This window comes from Bombus pascuorum, chromosome 7, assembly GCF_905332965.1.
Source record: "Bombus pascuorum chromosome 7, iyBomPasc1.1, whole genome shotgun sequence".
NCBI classification, from domain to species: Eukaryota; Metazoa; Arthropoda; class Insecta; order Hymenoptera; family Apidae; genus Bombus; species Bombus pascuorum.
Genome location: NC_083494.1, coordinates 4,183,050 through 4,202,608, shown reverse-complemented (window position 1 = coordinate 4,202,608; position 19,559 = coordinate 4,183,050). Strand labels below are relative to the sequence as shown.

Here is a 19,559-nt window from a genome sequence, read left to right as displayed (position 1 = left end):
ATTTTATTTTTTTACCAGCAAGATATAATACTTTACCAAATGTCCTTCAGGACAAATTGTAAAAAACCAAAATAAACTAAAAAAAAAAACTTCACATCAGTTTCAAACAGAATCTTGTCTGCGATTTGAAAAGTGCTAATGAATAATTTTAAATAATGGTACAATGTTTTAGATGTACAATAATATTTATGTAAATGTCGTATATATAAATTCCTCACCAAGTATGGCAATTTATGGGGATCACTAAACTACACTCAAAACAAATTTTTAATCCTTACAGCTGAGAACCGCACTAATACAAAACTTAGCACATCATTGGAGTTTGAATTGAATTTAGAACTGATATCCGTAATCATCTGCAATGAAATATCATAGCAAGGTTTACGGTTTTTCTGTAAAAGTACTCTGACTAAACACAGAAAGCAACGAATACAAATTGATTGATCGCTGCTGAAATACAAACCGTATCATACTATAAAGCAGACCGACTTACCTATTCATCGCATACATTAGGTTGAGCAAAAAGTTTCTTTCGTTTTATAAGGAAATAATAGACGCACAGTGTTTTTTTGTTTTATAGTTTTGTTGTTCATCTATTATCATCTTATGAAACGACAGAAACTTTCCAGACAACCTAATAAATTATTTTCTTCGACATTCTAGTACTATGTGAAATTAAATTACAATAAGCTGTTCTTGAAACCTTTCTCACATTGGCAATGGCACGGATAGAATAAGAGAAAAAGAAATATCGTTATCGCCTCTATCACCCGATACAAAGCGATTCCATTTTTCGTACATATTAATCAAACCGGAAATTTTCTGTGAAAGCGAGTGCAATTAATTTATATTAAAACGATAATAAAACTACTACTATTATTGATGTTATGAAGGCTATACAGTTGAACTTGGCCTACTCGACTACTGTAGTTTGAACAGTGGTAGACATGAAGATTATTGACAAAGCAATATCCAGGATTAAACAAACAAATGAAAAGAATCATTGAGTTGACCACGCGAGTAGTAGTTACATTTCAGCTTATTTAATGTAATTTTTAAACTGCAAATACTTATGCGAGTTCATATTTTCATAAACATAATTAAAGAACAGTGCTTAATCGGTTTCACTTATTGTTTGTCCACGACTTTTGTCCACGACTTCGTTCACATGAACTATTAATATATGGAACTTTAACTTTAAGTAGATAAATTTTTATGGATGAAATACAAAAAGAATCGAGCCTGTATGAAATGTAGCCTGTTTTTTTTTCTTGGACGCTAAATTATATAACATAGATAATCCTATCAAAATCCGTCCAGTAGCTTTTACGTGATGCGTGTAGAAACAGATAAATATTTTGTGCATAGAGAATTCGTTCCTGCGGTCGACTGCGCCATACCTCGAGTTGGAACTCATATTGGCTTCGCATTTAAGGTGTTCGTTTCTCGCATTTCTGATTTTCTAATGATCCCTGCCGTGGAATGTTGCGCGTAGGTAGAGGGTGCGAGACTTAGAAAAGCGCTGGCCTCGCTTTGTGGATCATCGGACAAGTTGAACCTACTCTTTCGGGTGGTAGCTCGCCTAGTTGATGCCGCTCGATGTATCTGCCGCGTTGTTACCGGCGGAGGCCACGAGGTACCGGTTGATCTCGGCTCCTGTGGTACTAATTTAAGTCATTGGTGGGACTATCGAAGTGGCTCGACGGCCAAGTCACTGTCAGTCGGGGTCCCTGTAGCCGTCGTTACTGATAAGACTAGATGACATTCACGTAAGTGGTGTCCGACAGGTACAGTCTTCGATCGATGCCGATGGTCTTGGTCATGGGTCTTATCTCGACGGTCCCACTCGTCCCACTCCCAGCCGCGACACGCGGTTCTTCACTTCCAACGGTCCCCCTTGCGAGAGGACAGTACAAACACAGAGATACAAATTTTAAAAATTAGTTTTTTGGACTCTATAGTTCATGAACTGTTATTTCTCTTATTCAACAAATGGACGGCGCCCTTCTACTGTTTCATTATACTGTTATGCGGCGTGTGGCATAACTGGTTTATTCACAATCGTTTTACATTTAGCTCTTAACGCTCAAAGTGTGCCTCTCAAGCACTGTACATAAAGCCGATCAATATGCATCAACATATTGTTTCCTGAAAAAATCGTTGAAATGGTGGCGGAAATTGTCCTTTTGGAGACTAGAAACAAGCGTAATAAATGCTTATATACTTTACAAAATTTCTCAGGAAAGGAAAGAAGAAAGCGCTTTGTCATACTATAAGTTTGTCAAATTATTAGTAAGTCAGCTTGTAAGTAACTTTCGGAATAACAATGTATAATGCAGGCCTTCCGGAACAGATAAGGAATAAGGTTTCAGTGCGAAACTCCATATACTAAATCAGTAGTCGAAAGGGAAAAAGAAAAAGTGTCTTATTTGTTCACCAAAAGGAAGTAATGCGGTAAAACAACAAACAGTTTTCTACTGTGACACCTGTGAACGCAAACCCAATTTGCATCCCAATGAATGTTTTAAAAAATTCCACACATTACTCAATTATAATTAATATAAATATTGTAATCAAAATTATATTACTTCTGAAAGAAGTGAGTAATGAATGGTGACTGCGTGCATACAGACTGACGGAGCAGCATATTTGATTTTTTCTTGGCGTGAACGATATTGAAACAAATCATACCGTTACCAAACCATCTTTTTCCCGCGAGGAAGGGAAAATGCAGTTACACATACCTGATGACCCACGTTACTGGTTTAAGTGGGACTCAGCAGGTTGTCGCCATACCCACTAAAAACCTCTCCTCTATCCGCTCTTCTTATGGTACAGGTACCAACTCCAGAACCGCCTTTCGGCATTACTTCAGGGTTGGCCCTAGTATGTACCTCTCTTTCATTACATCTTTTCAATTATTATTATTTCTGTTGGCTCCTGTTCGTCTTCTCCTTTCTACATCCATCTCCTGCTTATGTCTCGCCATCATAATCCTTTTGCAGAATGCCTGGAACTTAGTTCAATCGTCCTCTTTCCTAATTACCTGCCCACTAATATTTTCCGTTGTCAATAGCGTGCCAACATAGCTCTCCAGTTCGGTCCTGTTGAGGATCCACCTAGGATAGTGTAACAACGCATGCTCCGCGTCGCAATCCCAGCAACTGGAGTGAACCTCTGTAGCGTTCCCTATTAATTTCTTCGTCCAATTGTCTTCTCTATAAAAACTCCATTCTTCCCTCCACCTGTCGTCTGTACGTTCTTCCACTGCCCGCATCCTTTTCACGAAATTTGAGGCAATTCCTGCTCTAGACCGGGTCTCATAATGTTCTTATTGATAATTCTTTAGTTCGTATATCTCGGCCCGGAGCTCCGCTTTGTAGTAAATCGGCATTGTGCCCGTCAATACGTACAGCGCTGCATGCGACAAGTTCTGTAGGCTGTAAACGCAAGGCGTTTAGAGGCTTATGAGTGCGACCCTTTGTATCCTTTTCAAGATGTTTCTGTTTTTCTTGATCAACAGCGCTTTGGCCCATACCGGGGACGCATAAAGCACCGCTGACTCCCATACTCCATAGTAGAGCTTCCTGACTGAACCAATGGGACCGTTAACGTTAGGTAGCAACGCCCTTAGCGTCCCCATGAGTGCATTGACCTTACCGCAGACTTTCTCAAAGTAAGCCCCAAACCTCCTGCAGTTATCCAACTTTACCCCAAGGTATCTTTGATCTCTTTCTTGATTCTTATTGGATGGCCCTCCATCTGGATATACATGACCTTGGAAATACGTTTCCCGGTGAGCAGAATTACCTCCGTCTTTTCGTGTGCTATCACTAATCCTTGTCGGCACACCACCGCGTCACCACATTCATTGCCCTGCCCAGGCTTACCCCGATCTCCTTCTGGCTGGCCACGCCAAGTATCAATGCCAGACCGTTGGTAAAGGCGACCACATTTAAACGAGGGATGTCCCGAAGCTCCATCAGGAGGCCGTCGTAGACAAGATTCCATAACAGAGGACCTAATATGGAACCCTGTGGGACACCTGCGTAAACGTCTTCTTCACCGTCCTTTCGCTGTTACGGACTACAATCTTTTTGTCTTCTAAGTAGCTGCCTAGAAGACATAAAAGTTTCTGGGGCATCCCTCTCGCCTTAACCTCCAGCAGAATCTTATTTCAGCTGAGAGTATTGAACGCGTTCTTGATGTCTACTGCTGCGAGCACACATATCCGTTTTCTTCTCTTGAAGTTCAACTACCGCCAATTCAACTACCCGGCGCAGCGTGTCCACCGTACTCTTTCTCCTGCGAAATCCAAACTGATTTATATGGAAGGAGTCGAGCCCCAGCCGTTCCTCGATCAAATTCTTGAAAGTGTGTTCCCAGACTTTACTGAGCGCTGGCAACACACTGATCGGCCAGTACAACGATAGTAATGCGGGGTCCCTACCCGGTTTCGGGATAAGTACCAACCCCTCTCTACTTTCCATATCGCAGGTTTCCTTTCACTGACGTTTATCGCGTTCAACACTCTCAGCATCTTGTCCGTTATTTTCTCAATTAGCTCCTTCATCACCGTTCCTGGTATGACATCCACGCTAACCGCTTTATTAGAATTTATCCTAACTCTGGCATTCAGTAACGCTTCCTCAGTGATCAAACAGTTGCCTTCGTTTTCACTAATATTAATACTGCCGTTGATTCTGCAAATAAAATTTCTTGATCTCGTTAAGAAGAGTTCGTCGACAATGGCTCGCACTTTGTCTAGGTGATGGCCATCCGTTTGGATTGTCCGGGCTAACTTGGTCATGATCGCCCTGTACGGCCTTCCCCATGGATCCCTGTCCACCGTAGCACTAAACTCCTTCCAACCCTTCTCCTTGTTGGCTCGTATCACCTTCTTCATCTCCCTCTTCTTTTTCTTCCATTCCTGAGTTCACTGTGCTGCATCTCTACTTCCTCCCGCCATCGCCCTCTGAGCTCTTCTTCTTGTCATCATCACCACCTTTCTTAATTGTGTAAACTCCTCACTCCACCAATAATTATGGTTTTTCTTGCCCGTCGGAGGTTACATTCGGAGGCACAAGATGTTTCCACCGTAAACTGCAGTCGCTCACCATATACCTCCTCCTTTAAATCCGTGTTTTCACTAAATATTTTATCATACATCACGTCAAATTTTAAAACATCTTTATTTAAATCAGCATCCTTCGACGTATACCTAAAATTTTCTAGGTTACGCCTCGTCTTTGTCGTTTTAAAATTGTGAGGGACATACATGTGGTCTGACGCTGCCCACACCTTTTCTATCTTCCTTCCTACGTATTTCTTGGCTAATCTTCTATCTGTCCTGACCACGTCGATGAAGCTCGCCCCCCCCGTTCCTTTTTTTTTTTTTTTTTTTTTTTCGTGGAGGAAATCCGCACGGACACCCGCCGCTTCTAGGGGGAAGAGCGGCGTGGTAGTATCGGACTCCAACCGACTAAAACCTCCACGATGACCGTCCCTATTGCGACCGAGAGGTGCCCGGGAACCGCTGCGGCGACACGCCGGGCCCCCCGCGCACAACATTCTGTCCGTATTACGTCACGCACTCTCCTAGGGGCCGTCCGGATCACCAACCGGACTGCCTGGTGCCTCCCGGATGCTGGAAGGTCCAGCACTTAGCCCCCCCCCCCCCCGTTCGTACAGAACGTATAGTTTTCCTTCATGTTAATGGGTACGATACCGTTCTTTATTAACATATTCATTAGTCTCGTACCCCTGCGATCAGTTCTCTGGCCACCTCACGCAGTAGATTTCGGGTTAAAATCACCAGCGATCATCATTGAGGGATAACTCCTCCTGTTTTCCGAATGATGGTCTCCAGTAATCGTAAAATTCTTCTAGTTTGACACTGGGGGAATAATACCCCCCAATAGAAAACATGTCGCTGACACTAATGCCTATTAGTCCGTTCCTGGTTGTCACCGTACTTTTATCCGGGTGTTTCTCTCTGAACAGGGTCACCCACAACGATGCATCGACTTGATCATCGTTGTACCAGTAAGCCTGCTGTCGATAAGACTCAGTGATAAAGACCATGTCGACTTTAGATTCGCAGGTATACTGGTATATCAGCTCCTGAGCCAACTTATACCTATTTGAGGTGGACATGTTTGTTTGTAGTTGTTTGGCCGGTTTAGTTGTGGTGATAGAGCGCTACTACTAGTGTGTAGGGTAAGACAGGTTCTGCTGCGGGTGTGGATAATGCTGCTGGGGTACTGTTGCATTTTTCTTCTCATGTTTGATGCCGCGGAAGAAAAAGCGGAGTCCGGTCGCCGGGATTTGAACCCAGCTCTCGAATGTTCGTAAGCTAAGGCGCTGACCACTGAGCTGCCGTCGTCCGACTCTAGTTGGTGTCGCGTGGTGGTATTTGCTGTCGAGTGCAGCCACATATTTAAATTTATAATTAGGATTTTTATCTTCTAAGTGTATTTTCTCCTCTCATCCTATCCTTTACCGCTGGACATGCCAGCGATCCGGTTATATGCCTCAGGTTGGCTCTTCTCTCCGCCGCGCAGATTGCACACCTTGGCTCCTTACTACAGCCGTTTATGGTCTTAGGAATCATCCTATCGCCACACCTCCGACATAGCTCCTTCTCTGGACTCAATACCGTGCACTTCACCGCATTACGCCCCAGCATGTGGCATCTATAGCATCTGAGGATATTCGAGATAACTCTGGTTGTTGCTATCGTCAACTCTGCCCTAATCGTGATGGTTGATTTCTCATTTGGAATGCTATTCGTTGGAACTAACACCACCGCTTGCTGGGTTCCCCAAGATCTCATTCTCAGCGATTTTATCTGAATCCATTTTTCCTCCTTGATGTCCAGTTCGATGACTATGTTCTAGGTCAACTATATTCCTTATCTCCAGGGTTTGTAAGAATCTATCCAGTTAGCGTTCTGGTCAACTTTAACCAAGATTCCTTCCCCTTGCTACTATATCTCTTATTTCTGCCTTACCACCTTTACTTCTGAGTGCCTCCTCATCAGTCTTATCGGCTACACTCCTAATCCTTCTTCGCCTGGCGATAATTGTCCATTCACCCTCGCTTTCGACGTTTCCTCTGTTACTACCACATGCCTCAACGTATGATAGCTACTCTTGCCTCGGCTTTATCTCATTGGCTGCTCTTCTTTCCTCCAACGGCTATATTCCTTTCCTTTTTGCCGACTGGCCGACTTCGGTTTGGACGGCTACTGACACGCCACCACGGTGTATTTCCTCTCGCTCCTTAGGAGTCATCAGGGTAGCCACCGTTCTCCTGTGCTGTCGTCTCCTTTTCATTTCGGCGTTGGTGCCATGTAATACTCTAGCCAAAGTCATCAATAGTATTTCTAACCTTAATCCACCATTATATATATATATATATGTAACTATCACTTTATGATCAAAACGGTTACTCGCGAACGTTTCAACAGGGCCTTATTTGAACGTTTAACTTTAGCACGTTGATGCCGGCACGACCCACCGGTGAGGCGGACAAATGTGTCTGTTCCGTGAGGCGGCGATTGGTCACACATGTATTTCACAAAATAGTTAGTATAGAATAGGTTTATATTATTTTATCTCAACATTATAAGCAGATATAAAATAGTAAAAACATAACAATTCCATATTATAAACTTAAAAAGGTTTAGAGTTTCTAAATTCCTTAAGTCTAAAACTAACAGTCTCTAAATCTATCACCTACGGGAAGTTACGGGAAGTTGCGGGAAATCTGCTTCTCTTCACGAACGATGCTTTCCGCTAGCAACTTTCTCTCAAGGGCGGCTAGCATCTTTCTCTAACCACAAATATAGAAATTAACCAATTAACAGCAACGTCCATTTCCTTCATCTTTCGAATGAGGGTTGTTCTCGACGAATCCGATGATCTCGTTCCCTCAGACACACCCCATTATAGTTTTCCTCTGCAGCATCACCGCGACGGAAAACACTCTCGTGCGATCTCGTCAGCGAGAAAAAGATCGTCTTTACGATCAGTGGATACTTCACGTTTTTAACTACGAGTCCGACTTTGGAAGAGAGTATATTTGTTATTCCGTTGTCCGCGGATTCGTTATCGAACATAAGACTATTGTCATTAATGTCTAATCACCGCGTTTACTTGTCAATTCTGTAATACTCACACTTGCGCTAATCAACATTACCTCGATTGTATAACAACGATGGTTAATTCCAGTGAAGATTCATTACACGCCCCTAACCCTAATCATAATGAGAACCTGGCATATATGGCGGAGATGAAAGGACACCGGAGCCTTTCTTTTGGAATGTTTGGGAAAGTCCCCAATATTTTAGTCCAAACTTTTTATTATAGCCGTACTTAAACAATAAAACTGAGGAATAGCTGTTTATGAGTGAAGTTGCCAGAGATTTATAACAGTGGGCTTAGGCTCGAAGTGACATAACGGGTCACTGAAAGTAGCCACGGTCACGGGAGGGACGTGTACCTAACACAGGTATAAGGTACTTAAATAACTCTCCTTAAAAACAAAGATTGACCCGAGGGATACGGAGAGGTACGGAGAGCAGTATATAAAGGCAATTCCACTTGGACTGAGAGGCACTTCGATAAGTACGACTAGTACAGGGAACACGTCCGTCAAGTTCAAAATCACACTTGTCATCCCGTTGACCGTGTATTCGTTATCGAACCCAAATTCATCGTCATCGAAATCTCGAGCGCTCAATCACCGATATCACTTCATACCTTTTGTAATACATTCTCATAAACAAACATCATCTGGTATAAGACAACTATGGGCAACTCGCAACAACAACAGACTCATTACACGCCCCGTTTTCCAAGGACGACCCGACATATATGTCGGAGATGAAAGGACACCGGGTCCCCCGTTGGGGTTACTTGGAAATCCTCAATAGCGTAGCATTTACGAAATAATCCAATACAGTCATTCGAAACTTGTGACAATGAGCTTTTACGCTCGAGGCGACAATCGGTCGCCGAAGCGTAGCCACGGTCGCGGGATGAACCTTCCGCCTAACAGAGATATGAAGTTACATAGCTTTCCTTTAAAGAATTGGCAGTACCGACACTTGACAATAAAACATTTTAACAGCCCCGCGGCTCGCCACACACAGACCCCATTCTTTGGGCAAGATGATCGCCAGATGCCGATGCATCGTTTGCAGTTTATGTTCAGATAGCCTGAGGAACCGTTACAAATCTTAGGACTTAGTTAACTAAAGTCCTTCCGATTGATAAACAGTCTTTATTCTATCCACCCGTAAATCTGTCACCTATTGCGGGAAGATATGGGAGATCAGATTTCCTCACGTGCGACGCTTCCCGCCAGGAACTCTCTCTCTAGGGCGGCTAGCATCCTTTTCTAACCGCCAACATAGAAATTGACCAATTAACAGCAACGCACATTTCCCCCACCCTCCGTGTGGAGGCTTTCTTTGACGAATCTGATGATCTTGTGCCCTTAGGCACATCCCATCATAGTCTTCCTCTGCAGCGTCGTCGTGACGGAAAGTCATTCCCTTTCTTGCAGTCTTATTAGCCATATACCTAGTGTGCTTGTACGATCGGTGAATAATCTACGTCTTAGCAAAGAGCTAATTAAACGATCCTCGTATCACGAGTAGTAAGTCGAGTCCGACTTAGACTTCGAAGCAAAGTATATTCGTTATCCCGTGGACCGTGGATTCGCCATATCGAACCTAGGGTCATTGTCATTAGCGTCTAGTCACCGCGGCCGCTTGTCAATCTTGTACCAACTACATCTGTGTAATAAACGTTTGTGCAACAACAATAAACAACACCGGCGAAGACTCATTACACACCCCTAACGCCAACCCGACATATATATATAATTTCTATCAATTGTATCAAATCAATCAATTGATTGAAATTGACACACTCGCGCGCGATTAATATACAGCTCCCTGTGATTTGTAGTAAGATGGGATTAACGTAAATTCATGGGGAGTACGACGGGATACTTTTGTTATTGAGGAAGGGACGCTTAGTATAGCTGCCTGCCGACATACAGAATACAGTAGTCGTCTTGTAGAGTGTGAATCATGCGAGAGCGCTTCTCTCCGAGATCGGCATTCTCCGTCAGCCCGTGGCAGTGGGCCACTCGTCTCTGGAAAATGTGGTGTTTGGTGCAACCTTGTCCATTTTGTCCTGGGCGTCAGCGATGTCTGCAGCGATCAAAGGCTAACTGCGGTCTCGGCGTCCTTTCAGCCATTGGCAACACTATGCTGTAACTCTTATTAATTGCTATAAAGAAGAATACTGGTGGAAGAGATCATTCTTTATGACTTTCATGGATGTATAGAAGGTGATTGATTTTTCCCAAATCGAAGTCCATCCTGTTCAAATGTCTTCACTGATTTTCTTTCAACCAATTGGTTCTTGTCCACTAAAAGGGTGCTTGAAGCATGTTCCTCTGGGAGCAGACCTCGTGATCACAGTCGGCGTCATTGTCTTTTCCCTTGATGTGACGTTAAGTTGCCGTAGAAACTAATCGCTGAATTTCTGCAACGTCGTTAACTACATATGTCTTTCATTGCAGCGACGTTTCTAGTACTCATCCCAAAACGATCGTGGAGTCAGTCCAGAGATTGGTGAAACTTTCCCGTAGGTCGAGAATATTTAAAACGTACCTGACTAGTTATGCAGCGAGTAGGGCGCTGAACGGTTGCGACCGCGGTACGAAAACAAACTTTAGCATAGCAATTTTGGACCTCGCCACTAGATAAAATTTCACGTGGTCGTCATCGTCGACTATCCGCAGATACTCTAATGCAGCGTAGATTCTTTCCGAAGTTTCATCCACGAAATCACGTACCTCCACACATCGATTGCCCACAGCCAAGTTGATCCAGAGGGTGAATTTCGTTGGAGTACTGACAGACTCTTCGTGAATTCCGAACCTGCGCAGAAGGCGTCCTAAGCGTCCTTAATAATCCACAGCGCTTACATGGTCCTCGTCCAAACGGTGATCGCAGATAGCCAATTCAGTGAGTCGAGGATGGTGTAGATAGCACCTTCCTCTTCGTGGACAGCGAAGCTTCTTCCATGACATCTGTGGTCCTCTGGTAAAAGAATTCAACTCGGGTACCCACCTGATGCCTATGTCGTTTTGAATAGCTTCTTCTTTTCACGTCATTGATACCTGTCCGTCTTGCAGGTCAATGAGAGATAGGAGCTCCTGGATAGCCAACGCCCTAGCCACGTTGAGTGCACTCGTTCCCGTCCGATCACGAAAGTTAAGCAACGTTGGGCACGGATAGTACTACTAAGATGGGTGACCGCTTTGGAACTCCGTGTGGTGTTGGTGTTTTTCAGAAGGAGATCAGCCCGGTATTGAACTGGCTGAGAAGATGACGAGGGCAGTAACTGCCCGAAGAAGGAGATACAACGGGGCAAGAAAGGCGGCAACCCTGATGACTGCCGACCGGTATTACCGGGGTTGTCTGCCCTCAAAGCAGAGAAAAAGAAGGAGGAGGGGTTTTTAGAAGGTATGGCAACAACATCCGCCCGAATCCCACATAACCCAGTGATGCGGGTCACTGGGCATGCGTAACAACATTTCCCGTGCATAGCGACGGCCTAGTTTCTTCGAATTCTGAACTTGTTTTGAATGATAACCGAACGACGAATTCTCCGTCGCTGATCTGGCGGAATGTTCGGATAAAATGTTTTGTTCAGGGATCAGGTGAGTGCATGTCTTTCTGTTCTCAGAAGCGTTCTAATAGGCCCTATAGCTCCGAGTCCACCGCACACTGAATGGTGCAAACTGGACGCTGAGTTTGAGGTTCTTTTCGGGGTGGGGTATCCATCTTTACCCATACTGGTAAAATTCGCGCCTAGTAATAGCTTGGATTGGCTGGGCGACCTTCATGTGCAGGTCCACTAAGAGCAGATCCACGAAGTGAGACAAGTATTTTCTTATGATACAGTCGCTCGCGTTTCTTGATATGATGATAATCGCGGCAGTACCAACTGTGGACAGCTTATAGTATGGTTGTTCTTGAAGTGCCGCGCGATTACTACTTGAACAGAGCCTCGCTTAAATAGGTACGCTCTTCTGCACAGATCCCTCTTCACAACCCGTGTCTAAAATTTCAGATGAACAAATTGTACAGGAGCATTAAATAGATAAACCATATTTTTTGTTTTATTAAACAAATATAGTTTCCTTTACACCACGATGTAATAGAAGCAAGAACACTCAAGATATGGGCATATCTAAAAGTGCTCCCTTCTTGATTGATATTTATATACTCGCTCCGCTTCCGTTTTTAAATGCCAGCAGTAATCCGCTAACATTACAGTATTATTTTTATCAGGATGTCGTTTCCTAATTACACTAATGCCTTGATGGAATCGTCACTTACTTATACCAGATTTTCAGGGAAAAGTTCAAATGCGAATGCAAAAAATGCATTTTAAATGACATATTACATCCTAATTGCCCACATGCTCAGATTAATTCTTCTACAATTTGGAAATAACCTTGGTTGTTTGATGTAATCTGAGAAAATTGCAGCACAAGTTTTTATATACTATCCATGTTTCTTTTCTATGCGTATCATTTTGTTTTCAAATTCCAGGTTTTGTATTAATTGATAAATCTGAGGGCAGTAATTGATGAATGGTATGACAATGCTTTCTTCTACTTTTGCGTATGATAAGATTGGGAATTTCAACTTTAGATATCCGAAAGCTGCTTCGTTTATGTCCAAATCTTTTACGAAGTTTTTCATGGTTTCTAATTTAATACGCAATGGCTGCAGATATATATTGTTTTTATCTACTAAATTAGGATTTAGTACATATTTTTGGTTGGATTCAAAATTTTGTCTTGGGCTAGATTTTGATATTACAATACTGTGACTTAGTTCGGCTGTCCCATTTTCACAAGAAGCAACAATATTTTGCATACCTATTTCGAAGATTCATCAACAGAAATATAACATTTAAGTCTTCACATATATACTAGTTATATGTTGTATGAACGACTTTTGCGAAAATATTTTTAAAAAGTCATACGTTTCTCCTTGTTCCGTATGCAGTTGGTATCGATGGATATACATTGCCATTATGCAACAATATTGCCTTGAAAATTATCTTTAATGAATCCAAGAAAAGCCTCTGGGAAGCGGCCTCCTGAAACCAGAGTCTAGCCAGAACATTCCGAGTTACACGAAACCAGCGGACGTTATCGCACACAAATCGGCAATAATGTCAATAAGACAATTTCGGAGCAATCTAGCACCGGATAGTTATCGATATAGGGAATCAGGATGGCTACAAATGCCAGCTGTTGGAGCTTATGATCTACGGCATCCAATCGAACGAAATGAGTCTTACCAAAAGGAAGATAAGAGACTTCTGATTTCATCTTCTGTACTAAAGATGAGACGAAGAAGAGCCCATGGGCCAAGCCAGTCCAATCAACACGAATCATCATCAAAAAAGCGCGATACGGATGGGTCAGTGGGGGGAGCCCTTTTTTTTCTTTTTTTTTTTTTTTTTAACGCGGAGAAATCCTCATGGACACCCGGTCCCCGCAAGCGGGAAGCCGGGTAATGTCGGACTTTTACCGACTAAAGCTCCACGTGGCTGCTTGACGCGCAAGAAAGGGGTCTCAGGGCACTCAAATTGAAATACCACCTGAAAGACCCCTCTCTCCCGTCATCTCTCCTGGCCGAGGAGAGGCTTCCTCATAGTGATTCCCGAGGCAGCCATCCCCGGGGCCCATGGTCACCTTTCTGTATCCGCGGGGGGAGATGGCGGTCTCCCACCTCCATTGCGTTCCGGATTCCTGCTCCGCTGCACTCTTGCTGGATGGCCGGTCTTGATCCTAATCCTTTCTGCCCGCTCTTTTATGAGCATCACCCACTCACAAAATTCACGGACAGCCTCATAGTCCGGCCGGCAGCGTAGCAGGGCTTCCATTACTGCCCTAGGGAACAGATCTTCTCCTATCTTCACCTCCAATGTATGTCTCAGTACTGCCCAGGCTGGGCAGTGTTGCAGGGTGTGCTGTGCTGTATCCTCCGCTTCCCCACAGTGGTGACAGGTGTTGGTCACCTCCCTCTGGATCTTCAGCAGGAACTCCCCGAACACTCCGTGGCCGGGAGAACCTGGGTTAACCTGCAGATCAGCGGGACACCCCGCGCTTCTTTCCACTTATCCCATATGGGCAGTACGGCGTCTACTGCACGGTGGGACTGTTTTTCTGCCTCTTCTATTAGCTGGGATCGCCATCTTTCCCACGTCTCTTCCTCTATCTCTGCCCTGATGTTAGGGTCCTCTATTTCTTCATCTCGCCTCCTGGCTCTCTTTCCCTCATAAATCTTCTGGAGAGCCAGGGCTTGCAGCACGTAGGGAAGGAATGCCGCCAGGACGATCGCGGACGCATACGACATCGTCCTGTACCCTCTTACTATCCTCAGAGCTCTTTGTATCTTTTGCAGTAAGGCCTGGCTGCGTCTGCTCGCCGTCAGGTCCTTCGCCCAGACCGGCGCGCCATACAGAACTCTTGCTCTGACCACCCCGTCATACAGCCGTACCCCTACACCGGCTCCTCCGATGTTCGGGAGGATACCGCAGAGGGCATTGGCCACGGCTGTTACTTTCAGGGCGAGGAGCTCGAAGTGGGGCTCAAAGGTCCACTGATCATCAATTACGAGGCTCATCTGCCGCCCCACTTGAACCTCCTCCCCGTCCACTGATATTGCCAATCCTGACGGGGGCGGTCCTCTGCACCTCCGGTTGAAGAAACCTAGCACCTCCGTTTTGGCTGGAGCCACCCTCAGCCCTAGGTCTCCAATGGCCCTTACTGCTCGTCGAGTGGCCTCCGTGGCCACCTCGGCCGTCTCGTACCACCAGCGCCCTCCTGCTACGACCAAGGTATGGTCTGCGTAGCAGATCAATCCCGTGTTCGGGGGCATCGGGCTGCGGAGCACATAATCATAAGCTGTGATCCTGAGCATCGGTCCAAGGACCGACCCCTGGGGTACTCCGCATTCGACCGATCTTCTGGTCTCTCCTTCTTTGGATCGATAGACGATCCACCTTTCACTTAGGTACGCCCGAATGACCCTTTGGAGGTACTCTGGTACTCGAAAGAAACGCAGAGCCTCCAGTATTCTACTACACGGGATGGAGTTGATGGCGTTGGTGATATCCAGCGAAACCACTAAGTGGTCCCGTCTCGAGGGACCACTTTCTCCACTCCTCTTCTAAACTGTAGAATCGCGTCCACAGTGGATCTTCCCCGGCGGAATCCAAATTGATTACTGTGCCATCCTGGCTTCCTGGACTCCATATGTGTTTCTAGACGGGTGGCAATTATCCTTTCAAATAGTTTGCCCACCTCGTCCAGAAGACAGATCGGTCTGTAGGCTGATGGAGAATTTAACGGCCGACCGTGTTTCCTCAGTAACACCAGTTTGGCACTCTTCCACGCCTGAGGGTATGCACCTTCCCTCAGGCATCTGTTGTACAAATGCAGCAGGCGGGGGGCCATGATGTCCATGGTCTCGACCCACACCCGCCCAGGGATTCCATCCGGTCCTGGAGCCACGTCCCGGGCTGCCATCTTCTTTGTGACCGCGCGCAGCTCCTCTTCTGAGATCGTGGTCTCCAGGGGTTCCACTGGTGGCGCTCCACTGCTCTGAACGCATCCCCTCTCGTCCAGGGGGGCCAAATCATCTTCCTTCCAGTGCGATGTGGGGTCATCCTCTGCTTCCTGTCGTGGAAACAGCGTGCTGATAACTCTATCCAAGAGACCCGGATCCATACTTTCGGTGAGCGGGGGGGGGGCGAGGGTCTAAGCTTCTTCGAGACCAGCTTGTACGGTCTCCCCATGGATCGCTCTCGACTGAGTCGAGCAGCTGCCTCCACGACTTCTCCTTTGCTTCCCTGATAGGCCCCTGCAGGGCTACTCTGGCCCTGTATCTCACAAGGATCTCCTCTTCGTCTCGACCCCAGGTTCTCCGTCGAGCCCTGACGTATCGTCTGCGAGCTAGCGTAAAGTGCTGCCTTTTGTCGCTTCTGTTGGTATCGCGATCTTTGCTTGGGCCATGGCCTCGGTGACTGCACCTACCGAGGCTTTGGTCTCTTTCTTCGCTGCCACAGCCCTTCTGGCCATCATCCTTCTGATGCTCCTTCCTGTTGCCTTGGGGGGCCTGCATGCATCGCTCCCCATTCTGTGCTTGGCCGGCACCCCTCGAGATTCGCAGATGGGGCACCTTGGGGCCGCTGCCATACAATCTCGGGCCTTATGCCCGCACTCTCCACAGCGGAAGCACAAGTGCGCCCGCTCCAATGGGGATACACAGGCCGCCCCGACGTGCCCCAGTTCGAGGCATCTGAAACATTGCAGGGGCCTCTTGGGGAGCGCGATGACCTTTGCCCTCGTCCCTCCCAGCACCACCTTGTCCCCCATAGCTAGTTTGCGGGGGCTCCGGCTGCGGGGCACTTGACGAAGGCAACCCCCATACCGCTTCTGGATGTGCCTGCATCCCAGATCTTGATCTCGGCAGCCTCACAGCCTGCTGCCTTGGTCAATTCTTCCTGCAGCTTCTGTCTTTCCAGGGATATGTCGATCCCCACGATCTTATGCTCGGTCATAGTTGTAGGGGCCGACACTTTGACCGCGAAGGAATCTAGTACCCTGGTCAGGTGAGTCGCCAGCTGCGTGGCTTTAGTTTTACTGGCGTCATTGGGGATGCTAATAACCATCACACCCGTCACCGCCTTCCTCACCTGAACGTCTTCTAGCCCGCATTTCTGCAGGGCTTGGCTTTTTCTGGCCTTGGCCAGCATTTCCACATAGGACCTGGGTGACCCTTCATTCAGTGTCAGGGTCACCGCCGATGACTTGGGTGCCTGTGGGAGCGCTGGCCCTACGGCTGCTGTCTTCCTTGTCTCTGTTCCCAGTCTTGGTACGTTACCGGTACCTTCTCTCCTCTCCCTCCTCCTTCTTCTTCTGCGAGCCGGGGGGGGGGGGCATTTGTGCCGCTGGTGCAGCCATCCTCGTGGCTGCTGACGGGATGTATACTCCACCTCCTTCCTCCAATTTGGCGAACTCCGAGGCCTTTCTCCGGGCCCTTCTCGGGACCACCACTTGCCACTCGCTTTCTTCCATGCGCCCATGTTCTTGGGGCTGAGGCGGCGGAAGGGGTCGATTGCTGGTTATCGGTGGCGGTGGTGGTGGCTGGCCTCCCTTCCCGGCCGGCTCTGCAGCTTTCGACGGCTTCATTATTTCTCTAATCAACCCTTTCATCTTCTCTTCCATGGCCCCTATGATGGTGGGACCAAGGCTGCTTACTTGCTTCTCGAGTGGAGACACTCGAGAAAGCATGTTGTCCTTCCCCTGTTCAGGGTTGATCTGTTTCTCTGGCGACGTTCTGCTTCTCTTTAGCCATCTTCCTCTCTAGTTCTTTATATTTTCTCCTCAGGGCCTCGTTCTCGGCCTCCAATGCTTCCCTCTTCTTTCTTTCTTCAAGAATATACAGTCTCGGAGATGAGGTCACCATGATGGTCCGTCCAGGCCGCCATCGTGTACTCCGCAGCATCCCTCAGGGTCCTTATGTAGGTCCCTTTCAGGTTAGAGGAGGTGACTGCCACTCGCAGTACCTCCGCCATACGCCGTAGGACCTCCGCATTTATGTCCCTCGGCGAGGACGCTTGAATCAGTGCCTTCAGGCGTTACGGCACCTCCGGATTCACACTCGCGATCTTTCTTTTCTTGCCCCGGGAGGTTACCGAGGCCACCGTAGACCTAGATCCACATGACTCCTCGTCCTCAGACCGGGCTTCTGCCATAGATCCTTTTCTCGATCCCGAGTGCTCCCTTGAGTGGTCTCTAGACCTGGTCCCTTCTTTCTGTTCTCCTTTTTTCCCCACCTTCTTGGGGATCCGGAAAACTTCCTTACTTCCCTCCGAAGGGGAAGAGGAGGAGGAGGAGTTGCTTGATACCACTGATGTGGACGGGGACGATGGTGGTTTCCCCTGCCCTTTGCTCCTTTCCTTCTCCTTCTCTTTTCCCTCTCTTTTTTCCCTTCTTTTCTCTTCAGTGGCTCCGGCCACCCTTTCCTCTCCCACAGAGGTTTCTCCCGCTGGGGTTTCCTCCATCTCTATCTCTTCTCCAGTCGTATCAACTCGTATGGGGGCCTGGCAGTCCACCCCCAAACGGCCATGGTCACTAGATGACGACGCAACGGGGCCCACTTTACAACCCGCAACTGCGCCGATACTGGGGTATCCCTCCCCTGCACCGTAAACTGTTCTTCGTTATATCCTCCATTATCCATAACTCTTCTTTTGTATGGTTTTCGAGCCATACACTCGTTTCTCTTTGCCACTCACTCTTTCGCACCCTACCCCGGTCGGGACCGATGCAGGGTGACGGGGAACCCCATGTGAAGGTGAGGTGAGTGGTCTTGACAGATATGGGCCCACCAACTTCTCCGAAGTTCTCCGCATCGGATCAGCGATCTGACGGGCGCCACAGCGCCGACCAGCCGCCACCCGACTATAAGTGAACATCAGATACATCCGGATTTCTCAGGGCATGATGCTACGCACTGAGAACCCATACCCGCCTTGTGCTCCCCATCTGGATGTCAAATCTGTATAAGCCTCAACTCCTTTTCATTGCTTTTTTGCAATTTATTCTAACATTACATTTCTCGTTCTTCTTCGCGAGTTTTAGTTTTTCCATATATTGATTAGACGTTTATGTTTTATCTATTTCATCTTGTTTCTCTATTTAAGGGGTCGTTTCATCGCATCGTCATTCGCCACTTACATTTCAAATAGATTTAGTAGGCAGCGATTCTGGTGTATTTTTCTTTATGCATCATCATCGCTAGAATATTCCTGATTAAACATGTACTTCATAACATTACTATATATACTAAACGGAGTTCAGTCAAGCCCGTATGTAGCGACATTTTTTCTGCGACTGTGTTCATATAATGTTGAAGTGATCGTCACTTCTGAGAAAACTCTACATCTGGTCTTCGGTTTCTCAAGCGCTAAGGTCATCGATAGCGCGTAGACAAAAGAATGCGTCGAGGAAAGACCATAAGCGGTACACGTGCGACGTTGGTTTCAGCAGTTGTTTCAGTCTCAGGGTAACGTTGCTAGCGAGAGGATCTGGATCGGCTTACATTGTATTTCACATTTTGTACTTTATTATTCACAATATACAGTGCTGGACAAAAGTATTGGCACAGCATGATTGTTATGATAGAAATGCTTATAACTACTAAACAAATTGACTTAAACAAAAAACTTTTTGACGTATTTATTTATTATCTATTCTAGTTTATTACATAACAAGAGCAACAATATAAATAAAATAATACGCAAAATAATAACAAAAATATATTTTTTGAACATTTTATGGGTGGACAAAACTATTGGCACAGTAGAATATTTACGCTTATAACTAATTACATAATAAACTTCTAATATTTTGTTGGCAGTCCTTTTCTTTTAAGGACT

General features: G+C 46.2%; 1 protein-coding gene and 1 pseudogene across 1 annotated transcript; one reads left to right on the top strand and one right to left on the bottom strand.

The window, feature by feature from the left end:
• The first annotated feature begins 11,248 nt into the window (after positions 1-11,248).
• Positions 11,249-11,370, top strand: LOC132909414 (5S ribosomal RNA; annotated as a pseudogene).
• Positions 11,371-14,143: 2,773 nt separating this feature from the next.
• LOC132909081 (uncharacterized) lies at positions 14,144-15,034 on the bottom strand. Its single transcript, XM_060963666.1, has one exon. It carries the CDS (start codon positions 15,032-15,034, stop codon positions 14,144-14,146), a length of 891 nt encoding a protein of 296 aa, XP_060819649.1.
• Positions 15,035-19,559: the final 4,525 nt, after the last annotated feature.